The sequence below is a fragment of the Filicampus tigris genome, chromosome 9 (assembly GCF_054856515.1).
Source record: "Filicampus tigris isolate MCC_2025a chromosome 9, RoL_Ftig_1.0, whole genome shotgun sequence".
NCBI lineage: Eukaryota > Metazoa > Chordata > Actinopteri > Syngnathiformes > Syngnathidae > Filicampus > Filicampus tigris.
In genome coordinates, this window is record NC_141225.1 from 16,086,609 (window position 1) to 16,103,159 (window position 16,551).

Here is a 16,551-nt window from a genome sequence, read left to right on the forward strand (position 1 = left end):
CACTTTACATTAACAGAATAGCAATAATACAAATGAAAAAAGACAGTGAAAGCAATAAATTAAAACGCAAATAATTACATAGCCTACAGTAGACGACGAAAAACAGCCGAAAAATGTCAGTTTCAGGTTGGGTCAAAAGCCCAAAAATATAAGTCTTCAAATGAGTTTTAAAAATGGACAGTGAGTGGGCTTGCCAGGCTTTGATGTCCTCTAGACAGGACAAAAGTGGTCTTAAGGAGAAAATGTCTTTTTTGCTCAGCGGGACATAGATTTGACAAATTGACAAAAAATTACAGTGTCCCATCATTAGTGAGCTATTTTTAGAACAGACCCGGCGGATACTCATATGGTGATGCACCTTGTTGTTAACCCCGCCCTATACTGTGTACACTATATAAGATATTATTTTGAAATAAAATTTCAGGATGAATAAAAAAAATGCATACTACAGATATATTTAACAAAAAAGTTGTGGAAAAAGTACTAAAACATTGAACATTTGGATGTGCATTCAAGGTTTTACAGAATGGCAAATTATGTTCACCACTAAAGATTATGTCACATTTTAGGTTAATCCTTACATTTTCCAGGAAAGCTGAATACCCCAAACATTTTGTGAATAGTGGATATTTATTTCCCTTATCAACTATGGTGAAAATTAACAACTAATATTTTTTGTTTCACTTTGATGAAACAACAACATTGCCACAAAAGCAACATTTCACTAAATTCACACTGCAGCTCATCAAAATGAATTAAGAGGAAAAAATCCTTATAAAAAAAAAAAGCAATTGGCAAGAACTTTATGTGTGGTAATTAGTGACTTCTGGAGTCTCTGAGACTCCCTTCAGAGCAGGTTCTTTCTTTAATTTAGCCATATACACTCCCCATTCCCTCCTATTTGTATACAAGCAATTAAAAGTAAATTTTTCCCCTTTGAATCCACAAACTAGTTGAGAACCAAGAGCATCTCTGCTGGTTGGATGGCGCCAAGTAATGGCCTTCTTTTTGACTCACTTGTTTCAAGACACAATTAGTCAACTATCAATTCCTCACAATCAACAATTAATGTTGCAATTATTCAAACTACGCCCTAATATGTCATTGCGTGGAACTGCATTGCCTCATACTGACAGTTGGTCCGCATATTTGGATTGCATTACTAAGCCTACAAAGGCAAAATAACAAACATCACACTGTGGTGCCAATGTTACAGTGCCGCAAAATATGGGAAAACAATCCCCATTTTCATTGTTCCATTCAGACAGTTGAGTCATGTAATAATAACAACAATAATAATAACAATAATAATAATACACGCTTTTATCAGGGTTTTGAATTGTTGCCTTCTGTCAGGTGTGTCTGCTTCAATTTTCCTTACAAGGTCTTAATGCTCATCCCCAAAGGGCACCACTCTACTCACTCACTGAAAATATGGACGCCAGGCCAGAGAAAATCCCAATGAAGAGTAAAATTTATGACAATGAGTGTATGAGATGTGTGGGCTGGATCTTAAAATAGAACTTATTTTATGTACTGATAGAACCATTTAAATTCTCTATAGGGGGAAGGAATCATCTCTTAACAATGAGGCAACAGGCGAGAGCACTGCCTGGAGATCGTTTTGTACATTAATGGTCAGAGGATGTGAATGTGATCAGTAACCAAGATGGACTAAGGAGCAAAATTACAACGTAGTACATATACTATTGTATGTCTGTTTTTAATTTTTTCTTTGTCTACTCTGTCCCCTCACAAGCCTTGTTCCGTCCGACTGCATTTCCAACAAATATCACAAAACAAACACTCAGAGATGGAAATCTACATGGTTTGTGAAAGTGATGAAAAAAACATTTTGTCCAAGGTTTTAGCCATTGATTTGCACAGCATTTTGAAAATGTGGATGACAATGGATGGATGGATGGATGGATGGATGGATGGATGGATGATGCCATACTGCAACAAAGTCTGACTATTGTATGTCAGAGAGTTGTGTATAATATGTACAGCGTTTTACAGCATTTCTCAAATAACTAGTTTTGGACAAACAATATTAAAGTGGTCAAAACCACACAAGATAGTACTGAAGCACAGAAGTACGTTTTTGAATTGAATACATGCTGTACATGGCACAATGTCAGCATTTTGTCTGGCTCTCCAAGTGGAACAGACATCCAGACACTGAAAGATAGCAACAATGAGAGGTGAGTATGCTACAAGACTTGTAAAGAAGAAAAATGCCTCTTCCGCCATTTGGGCGTATTTGGGTCCGCATGATAAAACAGAGCCTGACAACAAAGCAGAGGCCATTCATCTCGCAAAGCTGCCACCTAAGAAGCCAACACATTACGCAGCTCCTGCGCTCCAATTCAAGAGCTGCATCAAAAGAAAATGGAGCTGAAATACATTATGCAGGACTCATATGTGTTTTATGATATTTTACCTTATTCAAATACATGAGATGGGTGAACAATCAAACACACCTCTCAGTGTGATGCAGTGCAATTCTGCACCATTTATATAACCACGTTGTTAAATTAATACTTGTCTGATCCTGTCAATCCGAACCAAGCCTTTTTTTTGACGTTAAAAGCGTTAAATATTCCACTCTGACATTGGACCTTACTGATATCTAATGACGTCGCCAGTGAGTTTATATTGCACATCCATCCATTCATCGGTTTTTGATCGCACATATCCTCATTATGGTTACAGGTGAGCTGGTGCAGAGCTCAGCTGACTTTGGCCGAGAGGTGGAGTAAGCCCGTGACTGATCATGAGCCAATCACGGGGCACATACGACAAACAACTTCCCACAATCGCATTTACACCTTTGGACAATTTCGAGACTTCAACGAACCTGATATGCATGTTTTTGTAATGAGGAATAAAGTCGGCGTAAGTGAAGAAAAAAAGAACCTACCCACGCATGGGGCAGAACATGCAAACGCCACATAGGAACAGAAACATGAAACCCGAACCTCAAAACGGTGAGGCTGTGAAAAACTCGGGCATCATCATGCTGCCACTCAAAAGAAATTTCAACTGTTATTTATTTTCATTCGGACTTCCGTAAAGAGGTTTATTTAGTTTGTATATATCAATCAATAATTCTCAAAGTGAATCATGGGTCAAGAATGAACTACCGCTAGTTCTTTGGGAACATGCTTAACTGTGCTCTTTTTAAAGTGACAAACGATTCATTTTAGAAGAGAGCAGCTGTCAGTAAGCTTAATAGATAAACACTACCATTGCTCAACCAATTCAGTAATCCAAAAACAACAGGTAACTGGTATTATTATACCCAATTGCTACGCTAAGTCCATTCCATCGGCTTTAGACTTGGAGTCCATGTTTTCCCCGCTTAAAACAAGTCATGTGCGGCGTTTATAGCACGTCCACAAAAGCTAACAAATGGCCTGTTGCCGTACACACTCTTGTTAAGAAATCGATTTACAACGTTTTCTATTAAGTCGAACCAAGCTGAAAAGCTTTAATGAAGTATGAATAAAATATGTATGCGTGCAAGTATGATTTATGATTCTGTAATGTAGCATCTTACAGTCATACAAATATTACATCCGTGGCTTGCAAGTGACAGGAAGCAACTCTGTGGACAGCTTAAATCGAAAGCTTAAACTGCGACGAATTTGATGATACTTGTCAGCCTTAAAGTATCAGCGTAATAATGTGGCTGGATTTCAATGAGCCTTGCTTGTTATTTTTCCTCAGAAAATCCACTGACCAGAGTACTGGATTATATACCGGCAGGCAATGCAAAGCAGCTACTTTACGGCGTTGTATTAGATATTCAACCGCAGAACAAGCTGAGATATGCACAGCTGGAAATGTATATTCCACACGCACTTTGAATTGAAGTGAGCAAGACTAACCAAATGCACTCTGTTTGCCATCTTGCTTTGACTTGTCAGCAAACAGTCAAATGTGAACCTTTTGGCCATTTGGTACCAGAGTACCCCGCTGATCCTGTAACCAAATGTTACAATTGAGGCCAAATGGTGGTCGTGAATATTAGGTTTCTTAGCAAGGAATGCTGATCAAGTGAAAAAGAGGCAGCAAATGTAGAAAAAAAAATCCATGTTGAATTCACCACGTACCACTTTTGCTGAGCAAAATAATAAGCAAGTAGACAAAACTCGGAGGGTGTTTTTGCAACGGCATTGTTTCGTACAGTGAAGCAATGTGAATTCCTTCATTAGGGCCTTTTCCACTAAGCCCCCAATTAGCAGAGTTTTCAGAACAATCTGAGACTGTTCACTGAGGTCTCCTCTGAGAAACAAAGAGCAGTTTAGACCCAATTAAACCAAGGGCTTGTTGGTGACCTGGAGCCTGGCTACAGTACTAAGAGTCTTTGGCGGTCCGGCACATGGCAAAAAAAACTCTGCAAGTCAGAAAAAAAAAAAAAAAAAAGAAACGACTAAATCCTTGGAACCAGATTTGTCACGTTTGAAAAGGAGTTAACATGACAATGATTGGAAGGGACTTAGTGTCAAATTGACGCAAATGATAATGATAGTGAATCAAACATAATGGAACTATTCAGGAGAAAAACACATTTCACAATGCTGCGATAAAAAATTTAAAAAAAACTCTCAGCATTTTAGTCATGGTGACCTTAAACAAACCACAATGATTATTCAAGCTGACAACCAACCACACAAGGCTGACTCATCAAATAAGAGGGATGACACTAACACCAAAAATATAAATCACAGAAAATAGGCATGTGCTAATAACGTACTAAACTCATCACTTTTCTAATTGTTGTGTGGAAGGATTGGTGTTTAATTGTTAGAGATACTGTGCACTATTGGATACAACCAGCAGAGGCACCGTTGATTCAATCTCAATTACTTTTTAGACTGAAGAAGAACAATATGACATCAATCATGGGAAGTTGCGCTACGTACATGAAGAACTTCAATATGGTACAACTCTTCCTGCCAGGCTGCATTATTCTGTTCAACACAAGACTGGCAAGGAAGCAGGAGTTCAGAACATTCAGCAAGCAATCCTCTATACTGTGCATTGAATTCTACCCCACACACTGATGAAAAAGTGAAAAGTGGCTTAACCTATGTTGGACAACAATGAAGTGCTTCAATGCATCACAGACATATATATATATTTTTTGCTCTTATCCAGGTGTAGGAGAGGATTTTTTTTTATCATTCACGCAGCAAATGCCCACATGAACGAAACAGACCAGTCATGTGCGTTGTAACTCACCATGTGACAAGACTCAGCCAACCAATAAACAAGAAAAGTGAAGAGGGTTGAAGCTGTCTAGTGGAGCAAAAAAGTGAGCACTATTGCAAGGGGAGTTAGCATCTCAGTATCGGTGAAATGTGTCAACTATGTTTACGTTGGTATTTATTTGGGCATCAGGTTCGACTGTCATCCTGTCTTCTGTCTTCATAACAAATAAAGTGTTAAAACAATTGTATTGAAACAGATTATTCTTGTCTTAAACTTTCCTTTTTGTCATCAAAAATGAAATTCACAACATGTTGACAAGAGGCTAATTTTGTACTGTAAAACTATTATTCCAAAAAGAAAAAAACAACAGATGAGCAGATTGTTGCTTTTCCCAATAATCAAAGAAGTATTGTCAACACTTGTGAAAGTGGGATTTGTCAGCTTGTTGCAGACTTGTTGCTGGTTGCTAACTATATTCGAGGTGGTAATTGAGCTCCATTTTGTCAAGTGCAACAACATGACTTCAAAGGTTTTTGGCTGGGCGATGAATCTCATAAAATCCAGCTCGTGATTTAAAACAGACAAGCCTTCAAAGACCTGCAGAATTTGATGATATATCACACGCAAATGCAAATTTGTTTTAGAAGAACTTTGTATTCATTAAAAGGTTGGATGAAAAGGTAGCTGCATTTTAAAAACAATAAATATCCCTTTTCAACCGACCAGAATCGAACCAATCAACCTTTTCCTCTGCCACCACACCGAGGTGTGCGTGAGTAGGATTGGGAAGTTTTAATAGTTTCCAGAAGTTGTTCCAGACTATGAAGGTGTGCAAGGTCAGTTGTGGGAGGAAGGGAGGGGGCTGTTTTAGCCTGTAGATGACAACACAAAAGTCACACTGGTTCCTATGGAAAGTCTATTATTTGACCTATTGAAAAAAAAAAAGAAAGTTCTGCAGGCATGTCTGATTTATGTGATGGCACATCACAGTTACCGTATATCAGGGCTTTTAATTGTGTCAAAGCTAAGGTAGGAAGGAGTCATTGGTTTAGTATGTTTATTTTATTAACAAGTAAATCCCCATATAAGTGTACACTTTTTTAAATGAGATGACATTAATCTATCATAAATAAGGGTCCGAAGACCCCAGTTTGAAAACCAATAGTATATGTCCATTAAAACCTACAGTATGCCACATCTAAGGACTCATAGGCAACCCAGTCTTAATGAACTGGAGGTAGAAAGAAGTTGTCGAAAGAAACGTCTTAAGCGGCAACATTTGCAGAAGGTTCATCCAAAAGAGACCTAAGATTGCTCAAAACGGAGAAGAAAAATAATTTTATTGCAAATAATTTTGCGGCCCCCCATGCTAGGACTCACATACCTCCAATATCCAGGGTCCCTACTGTGAGACGACTTATAGGCACGCCATCATCACGCAATGGTATTAAAAACGTACACGTGTGGTGCATTAAGTGCTACCCAAAAGCAAAGAGCTCCTGGGGCCTGTGCCATCATTTTCTCAATGAATGTCAGTGTGAATGTGCCTCTTCTCGCAGAGGAAGGCTGACTGTGACACTGCAATATTCACATGTGGCCCAAACAAAAGACCCATTTTAATTGTTGCATCAACCTGGGGCAAGCAGTCGAGAACAATGAGTAAAAAAAAACACAAAAAAAACAAAGCAGCAGGTGAAAGGGAATGCATAACAAGACTACTTACCATCAACAGCCCTGGATGGTGAGACGACTTCCGAGCTGTTCAACATTCCCAAAACGAGCAATCCCGCTGCCAGCAGGTTGGCCGCTGTGCGCAACATTGTTGAGAGAATATTATTCATCAATCGCCTCTTGGAGTTGTCACGCTGGTGGGTTGCAGACAAGCGAGAAGATGCTCCACGCCGGGCATCCGCCGCCGCTGCGTGCGAAACAGCGCGCTGAGTGTCAAGGCTCAAGGCTTCCGGCTCGGTCTTCTCCCAGCCAGCCCGGGGCTGCCTCGGGGCTCCCCGGATGCATGGACAGCCCGGCCACCCTGTCGAAGGCTAGCGGGCGCAGCTAGCCTGGCTTTTGCGCTCGAGCTGGAGTCGCTGATCGTGCAACTCGTCCACGGGGGGATCGGGTGTAGTCTTCTTTCGGGCGGAGGAGGTGAGTGGAGTGCGTCAAGAAGCTGGTGGAAGGTTGAGCTCACTTACCCAGTTGCCTCTGCCGCCGCTGGCCACAGATTGACGAGCTGGAGGTGGAGGCTCCAAGCGCCGTCAGCCAGCGGTATGATGAGTGACGTTGGCTGGCCCTCCTCCTCCCCCTCCCCCCCTACCCCCCCCCCCCTCCTCCGCCCCCCCCCCTCCTCCCCCTCCTCCTCCTCTCCAAGCACTCCACACCTCCATTGTATGCATAAATACATAAGTGAGGCTCTTCTCCCTGCACTGTTCAAATAGTATATTGCATATTCGCAGAGGAGGAAGATTACGGTAATCTTTCAGAAATATTCCGTGAATTTCCGTGGGAAGTTAAACGGGGGAATTTGGGGTGAAATCTTGGAAACTTGAATTATAAATATATAAATATAAACAAAGACACGTTAACACATTTAAAATATCAATGTATTTACTTGCATGCAAAGCTTTCTCAACTTGAACACATTTTATTGAGCATTTCTTCACTGAATAACAAATATGAATGTTGAGGTAAATATTAATCATCCCTCACCCCCACGCAACCCATTCAAAAACTCTGAACTTCTCATACAGAAAAGTAGTCGATTAGTTCATCCATACAGTTGTGAAACTCCTTTGACATTCCATCCATCTATCCATCCATTATCTTTCCCGCTTCTCCTCACAAGGGGTCGCGGGCGTGCTGGGGCCTATCCCAGCTGTCTTCGGGCAGTAGGCGGGGTACACCCTGAACTGGTTGCCAGCCAATCACAGAGACAAACAAAAATTCACAGTCACAATCACACTTAGGGGTAATTTAGAGTGTCCACTTAACCTACCAACGCATTTTTGGAATGTGGGAAGAAATCGGAGTACCCGGAGAAAACCCACGCACAAGCTGCACTGTGAAGTGGATGTGTTAACCAGTCGCCCACCCTGACCTAACCCCCCCCCACACACACACACACACACACACACACTTTGACTTGTTTGTTAAAATATAATTGAATTCCCCCAGGGTCAGGCAGATATTTTCCAAATGTAGCTAATTTTCTCACATTGCTCTGCTTCTTGAATTCATTGAAACGATTACAACATCAAACTGTTCAACACATTTGTGACATCTTAGAAACTTTCCACAACAGAATCCCCAAATCAATACACATATTTTATATTTTGACCTCCTCTCCTCCTTGCACAGTTCTCAACCAATCCAAACCATTCAAACTATTCTCATTATATTAGATTTCATAATTTTCAAAAACATATTGATTCTTGATTTCAATTAATTATGCAGCTACTGAGTTGAGCATAAGCTTTTCACCATTCACACGCAACAGAAAGTGCAGTTATGTACAGTACTGATTTCAAATAAGTAGTCATCATATCACCATGGTGGTGATGATGATGATGATGATGATGATGATGATGATGATGATGATGACGATGATACGAAGGAGTCCATTGGCTTGCAGAAAGAAACTGGGAGTGCAGTGCAGTGTTTTACTATTCCCAACCTTTATTGAGTGAATGCACATGCATGCTGTATTTTACATTAGAAAAATCTCAGGGCACATCACCAAACTAAAATGTCCCAAAAAGTACATATACAAAAGTAATCTCACAAATGTACTTCCTCTGTGTAAAATCTGGGCCTTTTTTTAGCTGAACATAACACTATTATTCTGTTGTATGATTGTCAATAGGTGAACACGCAGCTGAATTGTACCTTCTGCTATCTAGTTGAAGCGTCACTATACATCTCTGGCATAGACAGATGAGCAAATATACATTATTTGTAGGGAAGGAAAGATAATTTCCTGACGAATTTTGTCAAATTGAGTAATTTTGCGCTGCACACCTGATGATCAGTTGATCATTGTAATGTGCAGCAGCAGAGAGTAGCAATCACTGGTCTACCAGTCTTTCATTTCACGCTTCTGAAGCACTTCCCTGAGGGAAGCAGTGTGAAGACAGTGTTCTGTGGGTGTGTATTGTCCTTATGTTGCAGGGACCTTCTGATGACACTGGTTTTGTAAATGTCCTGTTGTGGGGAAGGATCTCGAGAGATGTGCTTTACGGTTTTATCACACGCTAAAGAGATTCCTATCCTGAGCAGTGCAGTGAAGCAATGACACTTTCCACTGTACCTCTGTATAAGTTGCTCGCAAAAAGTTAAATTTTGGTTGGCATAGCAAACTGTGTCAGTCTTGTTAGAAATTAGAATGCTGTCCCGAGTGGGCTCTCTAAATAAGTTGCCGTGTGTTATGAGTGTGTGCAATGATGCATTGACATGTGCTGATTGTGTAACCATAGTTCCTTTAAGATCATTTCAATTATTAATGCATAGCCCATTCGTCACTCAGCAGTCATTTAGAATCAGAAATAAAACTTTAAATAAATAAAACTAAATCTTTATTTGCGAAGTAGGCCCTATGTTAAAACACACAAGCAATTTGTCACCTGTATGTTTTGGGTTGTAATGGTTGGTTATAAAAAAACACTCTCCAAAAGAGAAATAAATACTGCATACTGTTAGGTAGCAAAGTAGCCCTTTATATGAACCACATTTGGGAGTCTAAATTATCACAAAGTTGAAATGGGTGCTCCCAGCAGATCATACTAATACAGGCAATAACATTAATTATCATACAATCATAGTAGACCGCATTATGATTATAACAATTGTTATTCAACATTAAATGAATGCCATATATTGTAATGTGTGTATTGTTATGAGGTTATCATTGTTACCAAGGAAAATTCATATAAATCTGGTGAGACTAAAATATTCAATATCTATCTGTCTATCTATCTATCTATCTATCTATCTATCTATCTATCTATCTATCTATCTATCTATCTATCTATCTATCTATCTATCTATCTATCTATCTATCTATCTATCTATCTATCTATCGTTTATAAGTGGTTATTTTGTTTTGGTACAGTCTACACTTGCACACATGCGCAAGATTTGTGAAAAGCTGCCCAACAGTGACACCTTCAGGTTTCACAATGTCAATGTTGAGGGGAACAAAGGGTTCTTTCTTTGTGTGGGATAGCGAGGGGGACGTGGGGGTGGTTACTGTAACTCACCACCAAAATGACTGTTTGGTCTCCAGCCCACCACTTTACCGTGGCCAGTTATTCTATCACACAAGTAAAAATGACTAGCTTATGCGGGCATTTTCACTTTCTCGTCACATTCTTGCCTTTTTTTAAGCACTGGCTTGCTTATTTTAGCACTTTCATTGGTGCTTGCAAATGTGGTCATGCCAGATGTTTCTGCCCAGTCTGTACTCAAAAAGAAAAACAGTGGGCGAGACAGCAAAGCTACATTTACACGTTGTGCAATGGGAACATACTGATCAAATGAATTAAATGTTAGGATAAAGCAGTCTGTACTTTTGGTTCAATCTTTACACTGCCACCATTTTATGTATCTGAGCTCAATAATGTTCCATTGTATTGAGTGTACTGCATCATACTTCACCAAAGGCCGATTTTAAGTTAAACAAAAATAATTTAGTTCGTGTGCTTTTGTCACACTCACAGTCCCAAGTTATGACACTCCTCCTTTTCCAAATATTTCTTTGTTTTAACCTGAACCGGGCGTCGATATTTTTCAGATTTTATTAGAACTCACCAGCAGATAGCAGCAAAACCATAGCCGTGCTGAATAAAAGCAACTCGAACGTCAACAAAATAGAGTCAAGCAGATATTACGAGTGTTATAGCAGCGTCTTTGTAACTGAAAATGTCAAATCGATTGATATGCACATTCAAAAAGAAGTCTAAAGCTCTCTTTTTGCCATCAGACGACTTCAAATCTCTTTAAATGATTTTGAAACAGAACCAACTCAAGTGGATGATGGCAGAAGAACGACCAATAAAACTCTAGAATGCAAAAATATTTTTGACAAAAAATCGATAATATAGACATGTCTTTGTGAATGTAAATATTGCGGATTTACAACAATGAACATAACACGGAGAATATTTAAGAACAGACAATAAATATTCAACATCTAAAATGCCTCCAATGTTTTGGAAACACGTTCTTTGGAAAGACGAAAGAGGAAAATATGGTGGAAAAAAAGAACAGCTCATGTGCCAAAGCATAACATAAGGATGAAGTACGTGCAAAAGGGAGTGTGACACCAGCATGCAGTCACTAACTTCACATCGTAGGATTGGACAAGATAAAGTGGTTTGTTAAGAGAATCCTGTCGAGCGTGTGGAATTAACTGTTGATTAATAGTGTACTGAAGCAATTGAGGATTAATGAGGTGTACTGCTAAGGGAAGACTATATTTGCAGCATTTGTTTTCTGATTAAATAAGTACAACATGTTGTGAGTTACATCAAGTTGAGTAAGTTGTGGCACAACTCCTCTGTTCAGCATTACTCTGCTCAAAACGACACTAGCGTGGAAACAGAAGTTCAGAAAATTGAAAGTCTCCCATCACAGTGTAAGTAAATCATCATAAAATAAACAATTCAAGAAATGCAGACAAATTCACATCCCTACTTCAATATATCATTAAACGCCTCTTCTTATTCATCTTTGAGCTAATTTATCTTTCATGAGTAGCTGCAGTGTATTGATTTGTGCCTCTGCAGCATCATGTTGTAACATGATACTTTTATCTGATGGGAATAGCTCAGTGCCCTTTTGCGCATCCCATACAGATACTGCAGTCAGTACACGATGCAGTCTTTCCGCCCTCGCTAAAAAATATAAGTGTTTGTTAAGCAGACCAACATTTATGTCATACTGAATGACTGAAAAATGGTTTTCAGAGAGTGTTTAAAGGGGGAAATCAACCCGAACACATTTTGTTTTCCAAGAATATGTTCCCAGCAGGCCCACCAGTTAAAACAAGGCATTCTGATTAAGAATTGTGTTTGTGGCATATGAGTTAAGCAGCAAAATCTTCAGCTTTTTAGCCATCTCAGGGAGTGGACATTTTATCACTTCTGTCGACTGAAAATGACATCACAACCACTCAGGGCTCAGGTAGCGCCCAATCACGGATCAGCTTCGGAAAACAGGTGAGCTGTGATTGGTCGTTACCTGAGTCCTGAGCAACTTTGACGTCATTTTCAGTCGACAGACGTGACAAAATGGCCGCCCCCAGAGATGGCTGAAAACGAGTGGATTAACTCTTATTCAACAAACGCAATATTTATCAGAATACCTTGTTTCAACTAGTGGGCTTGCATAGAACATATTCTTAAAAAAATATCTTTGGGTTGACTTCCCCTTCTTTAAGTCAGCATCAGTGTTTCAATAAACGACACTGTTACAATTCACTTAGCGCAAGTGTGAATTGACTGTATAAAGTTTGTGTCATGTATTACATCTTTAACACAGAGGTGCAGTCGTCCCATTGGGAAATCACAGGCGGGGAAAAAGTGGTCATGTTGAATTGTGTAGTATTGCTAGATATTAGCCTTGGACCTGCTCTACTGGGCCACTTGTCCAGGATGAGAAAGAGAAAACACCATTCGTCTGGCTTATGTCATGACTGGGTAGTATTTCAGTATTTCATCTGTCATTCTCTCATCCGTGATGCACCTCCACCCACTTTTCTGCAGCGGTGATAGAAGCCAGAAACATGCAGACGATGGAGAAACATGTTGTTTCACCCCTCCCGGCTTTCCTGTCAACATATATGGTGTTTAAGAAAAGCGTATTCACAGCAAAAGATCGATCCTGACAGTCACTTTGTTCCCCTCCTCAACTAACTGGAGCCAGCATATCCACAAGTGTGCCTTCTGTAAGCAAGCACATGCATAAATCTCTAAACGGCATCATGATTTGGAGCAACACCATCGCTCATGTTCTACACTCTCCCTTTCTCCCGCCCTTCCCTGCTCTTCCCCTCCTTTGCCTCCGAGCCAGATGGATTATCTCATCAATCAAAGTTCCTGGAATCACATCCTGTGTGTGCGCGTCCCACCGACGCAGTTACTCTCTCATGCATCGCAGCCATTTTGTAAGAATGCAAACTAATGCTGGAAAAGGAGTTTTTTACTATTCATACCTATCCATCGGCTCATTGTGAAGGGGGGTCGCACAGGAAACCGCTAATCTTACACCGGCACGAAAGTCTGCGCTTTGAGTAGACTGCAATTTAAATGTTTCTGGATAACAGCAGGAATGACTCAGATTGAAAAAGAATCAAGAAAAGAAAGGAATCAAGGTAGTCTGGAAAGAAGGAGGTAGAGCAAATACAGTAAAACCTGAAGTGGCTCTAATGTATCTCCCCGAGAAATTGTTCTTCGGCTTTTTGCCAACTCTTTTTCAAAATAAAGAACCATCCTCAACAAGGGTTGCTCAATGAAGAGGATTGTGAGAAAAAAAAGGGAAGAACATAGAATACATTTTCCCACATTTGTTTGAGAGACTTTGTTATGGTCAAATGAAAACAAGATAGAGCTTTTGGGACATCATTCAATTGGGGACGTATTTCCTCATATCACAAAAACTAAACCTGAGCTTTCTGCTAGAAAAAAAAAAAGTCAGAAAAAGCCTACTATAACATCTGACCATTATTTGGGGTTGATCATCGCTTAAAAATATCAGCAGTTGTCTGCTGCTGACTCATATTTAACACGAATTTCAATGTAATTGGCTAATTCTGGCCACAGCCGCACCCCAGTTATAAGAGGGTGTGCACACTTGTACAACTACATTATCTCAAGTGTAAAAGATGATCCCCCCGCCCCCCAAATGCGTTACACAGGTTATTAGTTAAATTAATGGTGGAAAAAGATTTTGAATTACTAATCATGGTCTCGTTTTTTTATATCTCAAAACCTATCATTTGAACAGGGGTGTGTGGACTTTTTAAATCCATTGTAGATAGAAGTATTATGTGACGAAAGCGGCTAATGGTTAATTTGTTTTTACTCTTTAAAACATTTTCTTTACACCTACCTTAGCTGTTGTTTTAACATACTCATTAACTGTGGTTACCTTAATTAATTTTCGACTTGTATGACAGTTAAAATGTTGAAATGTTAGCAGGCTGTAATGCTTAATGTATGCTTAGTTTGACCTTGGAACTGATTAATCATATCTACATTATTCAAAAGCAATTGTGTTCAACTTCAAAGACTCCACTGTATCCTACATGCAGAGGCCTAAGATCGAAATAATTTATAGCAAAGCATTTTTAACTGTCCGTATGCGCTGGGCGGTAGTAGCCGTCGTCAGCCTCTCGACGTGTCCTTTCAGGATTGGTTTTGTTTTCGTGGGGTTGGAGAGTCAAATATGCCCTTTGTCTTAATGAGACAAGAATAGCAACGCCGGAAATGTCAGCATTGCGGTTCAAAGATCTTGACCCCCCACTCCTTTGTGGTCAACGCAGTCAAGGGAGGAAGCTTCACCATGTTTCCCTGTTGCACCCGCTCCCTCCTCTTCTTCCTTGAAGCCAGCAATTATGCAGCGGGATATGCTGATAACACCTAAAGAATTCCAGGCATGTACAAACAGCCCATCCCCCATCCGCTTAGCTTCTCCCTCTCTCTCTCTCCCCTTTGCCTGCCCTTGCCCCCTTCCCTCCCACTCCTTCGTTGGGCTTTTCTTTCTGCCTCCTCAAATCTACTGCTCATGTTACTTCCAGTTAGACTAAATAGTCCACTTCAGAGATTCCTGAAACTCAAAAGGATCATTTTGAGAAAAGTTTGCATTTGTATTGTCTGAATCAGGATGGGGAATTGTCACGGTCTTCATAAAATACAATGAGGGAGGATTCTTCTGCCAAATAATAAGGCTTAAGAATGTAAACATGCGGAATGAAATGTATCTATTGAGCAATACCAAAGGGAACAGATGCAGCTCACTTTTATTCCTAAGCATCACAAATTGCAAAATGTAACCATGACTGGATGTTTTTCAAGGCTTTAGTTTTGCCATAGCCCAGACAATTGAAGAAAACGGGAGATTGTTGTGCTAAACAACTGGTATTTGCCAGAAATTCCTGCAACGCCATCAGTGTTGCTGTCTGCCTCTTGGCAGCCTACCTGACCAATTCTCTTCTTCTTCTTTTTTGCATCACTTTGGGAGTCGCGTCTGTTCTTGGCAAAGTCACTATTACGCTACATTTCCATATATGGATGATGTCAGTCTTCAGTGTGTTCCTAATGCCTTGGAAATCCTTTTTGCAGCCTTCTCCTGCCCTGTACCTTTGAACAAAAAAAAAGCACTCGAAAAGCTGAACTTTATTTTAGGTTAATCAGTGGCACTTAAAATGATGGCAGTTGTGGACTGACTCCGTTTTAAAATGAGCTTGAGTTTATGATTGGTTCTGAATGTAGCTAACTTCCCAGTTATAAGAGGATGTGCACACTTGTGCAAACACATTATCTGAATCATTTACTGTATACTCTTTACCACTCTCTAACATGTTTCGGGAATTTTTGTTGTTGTTGTGTAAAAAGATTTTAGAAGATTTAGCTTGGTATCATTTTCTTTTGTATTACAAAAACATAGCATTTGAAACAGGGGTGTGTAGACTTTTTAAATACTTCACAATGAAGAATGACATTGTGAGTTGTAGTTCTACTTTTTAGTTGATCCGTCTGCTGCAACATTACTGTAATTTGGCTATGAACCAAGAATTGATATGCCTCGATTACCTTTGAACTAACCTCACAGGTCAACATAACACTGTGGAGCTGTACAAAATAATGTCCTGGTGCTGTTTCCATACAGTTTATTTCATGCTTTACTTTATGAGAAAACTGGAAAAAATGGGCTTCCGATATGCTTAGTCCGACTATTTTCTAAAGTTTCCCGTCTATTGTTTATCGCCTACATAGTGGGTGTCCGTCAGAGGTCCATCACATAGGCAAACATGCATATACTGAACGTGTACTAAGATGTGTACTAGTCTCCTTCTACACCATACCATCCCAAATGTTCTCTTTCACACTTGCCTTCCATAACACATTCCAGTCACAGGGAAGGCTTCAGTGATTGTCTAAGCGTGTGTGTGTGTGTGTGTGTGTGTGTGTGTGTGGTCTGGTGGGCAGACATGTAACCTGACTACTCTGGTGTGAAGCCAGTACATCCATCACGTTATCGGTGTACTGCTGGCACACATCTTCAACGCGCCATACTTACTACATGGGAGACGCAAATTGCACCCCTCCATTGATTTTG

General features: G+C 40.0%; 1 protein-coding gene across 3 annotated transcripts in view; it reads right to left on the reverse strand.

Moving 5' to 3' along the window:
- The window catches only part of LOC147142247 (low-density lipoprotein receptor-related protein 1-like), a 103,958-nt gene extending 96,481 nt beyond the window's left edge, over positions 1-7,477 (reverse strand). For all 3 annotated transcript variants that reach the window (XM_086039514.1, XM_086039513.1, XM_086039512.1), the window contains exon 1: positions 6,944-7,477. In XM_086039514.1, coding sequence (XP_085895640.1) covers positions 6,944-7,061 — 118 coding nt within the window. In that variant the 5' untranslated portion in view covers positions 7,062-7,477. The remainder of the gene's footprint in view (positions 1-6,943) is intronic.
- Positions 7,478-16,551: the final 9,074 nt, after the last annotated feature.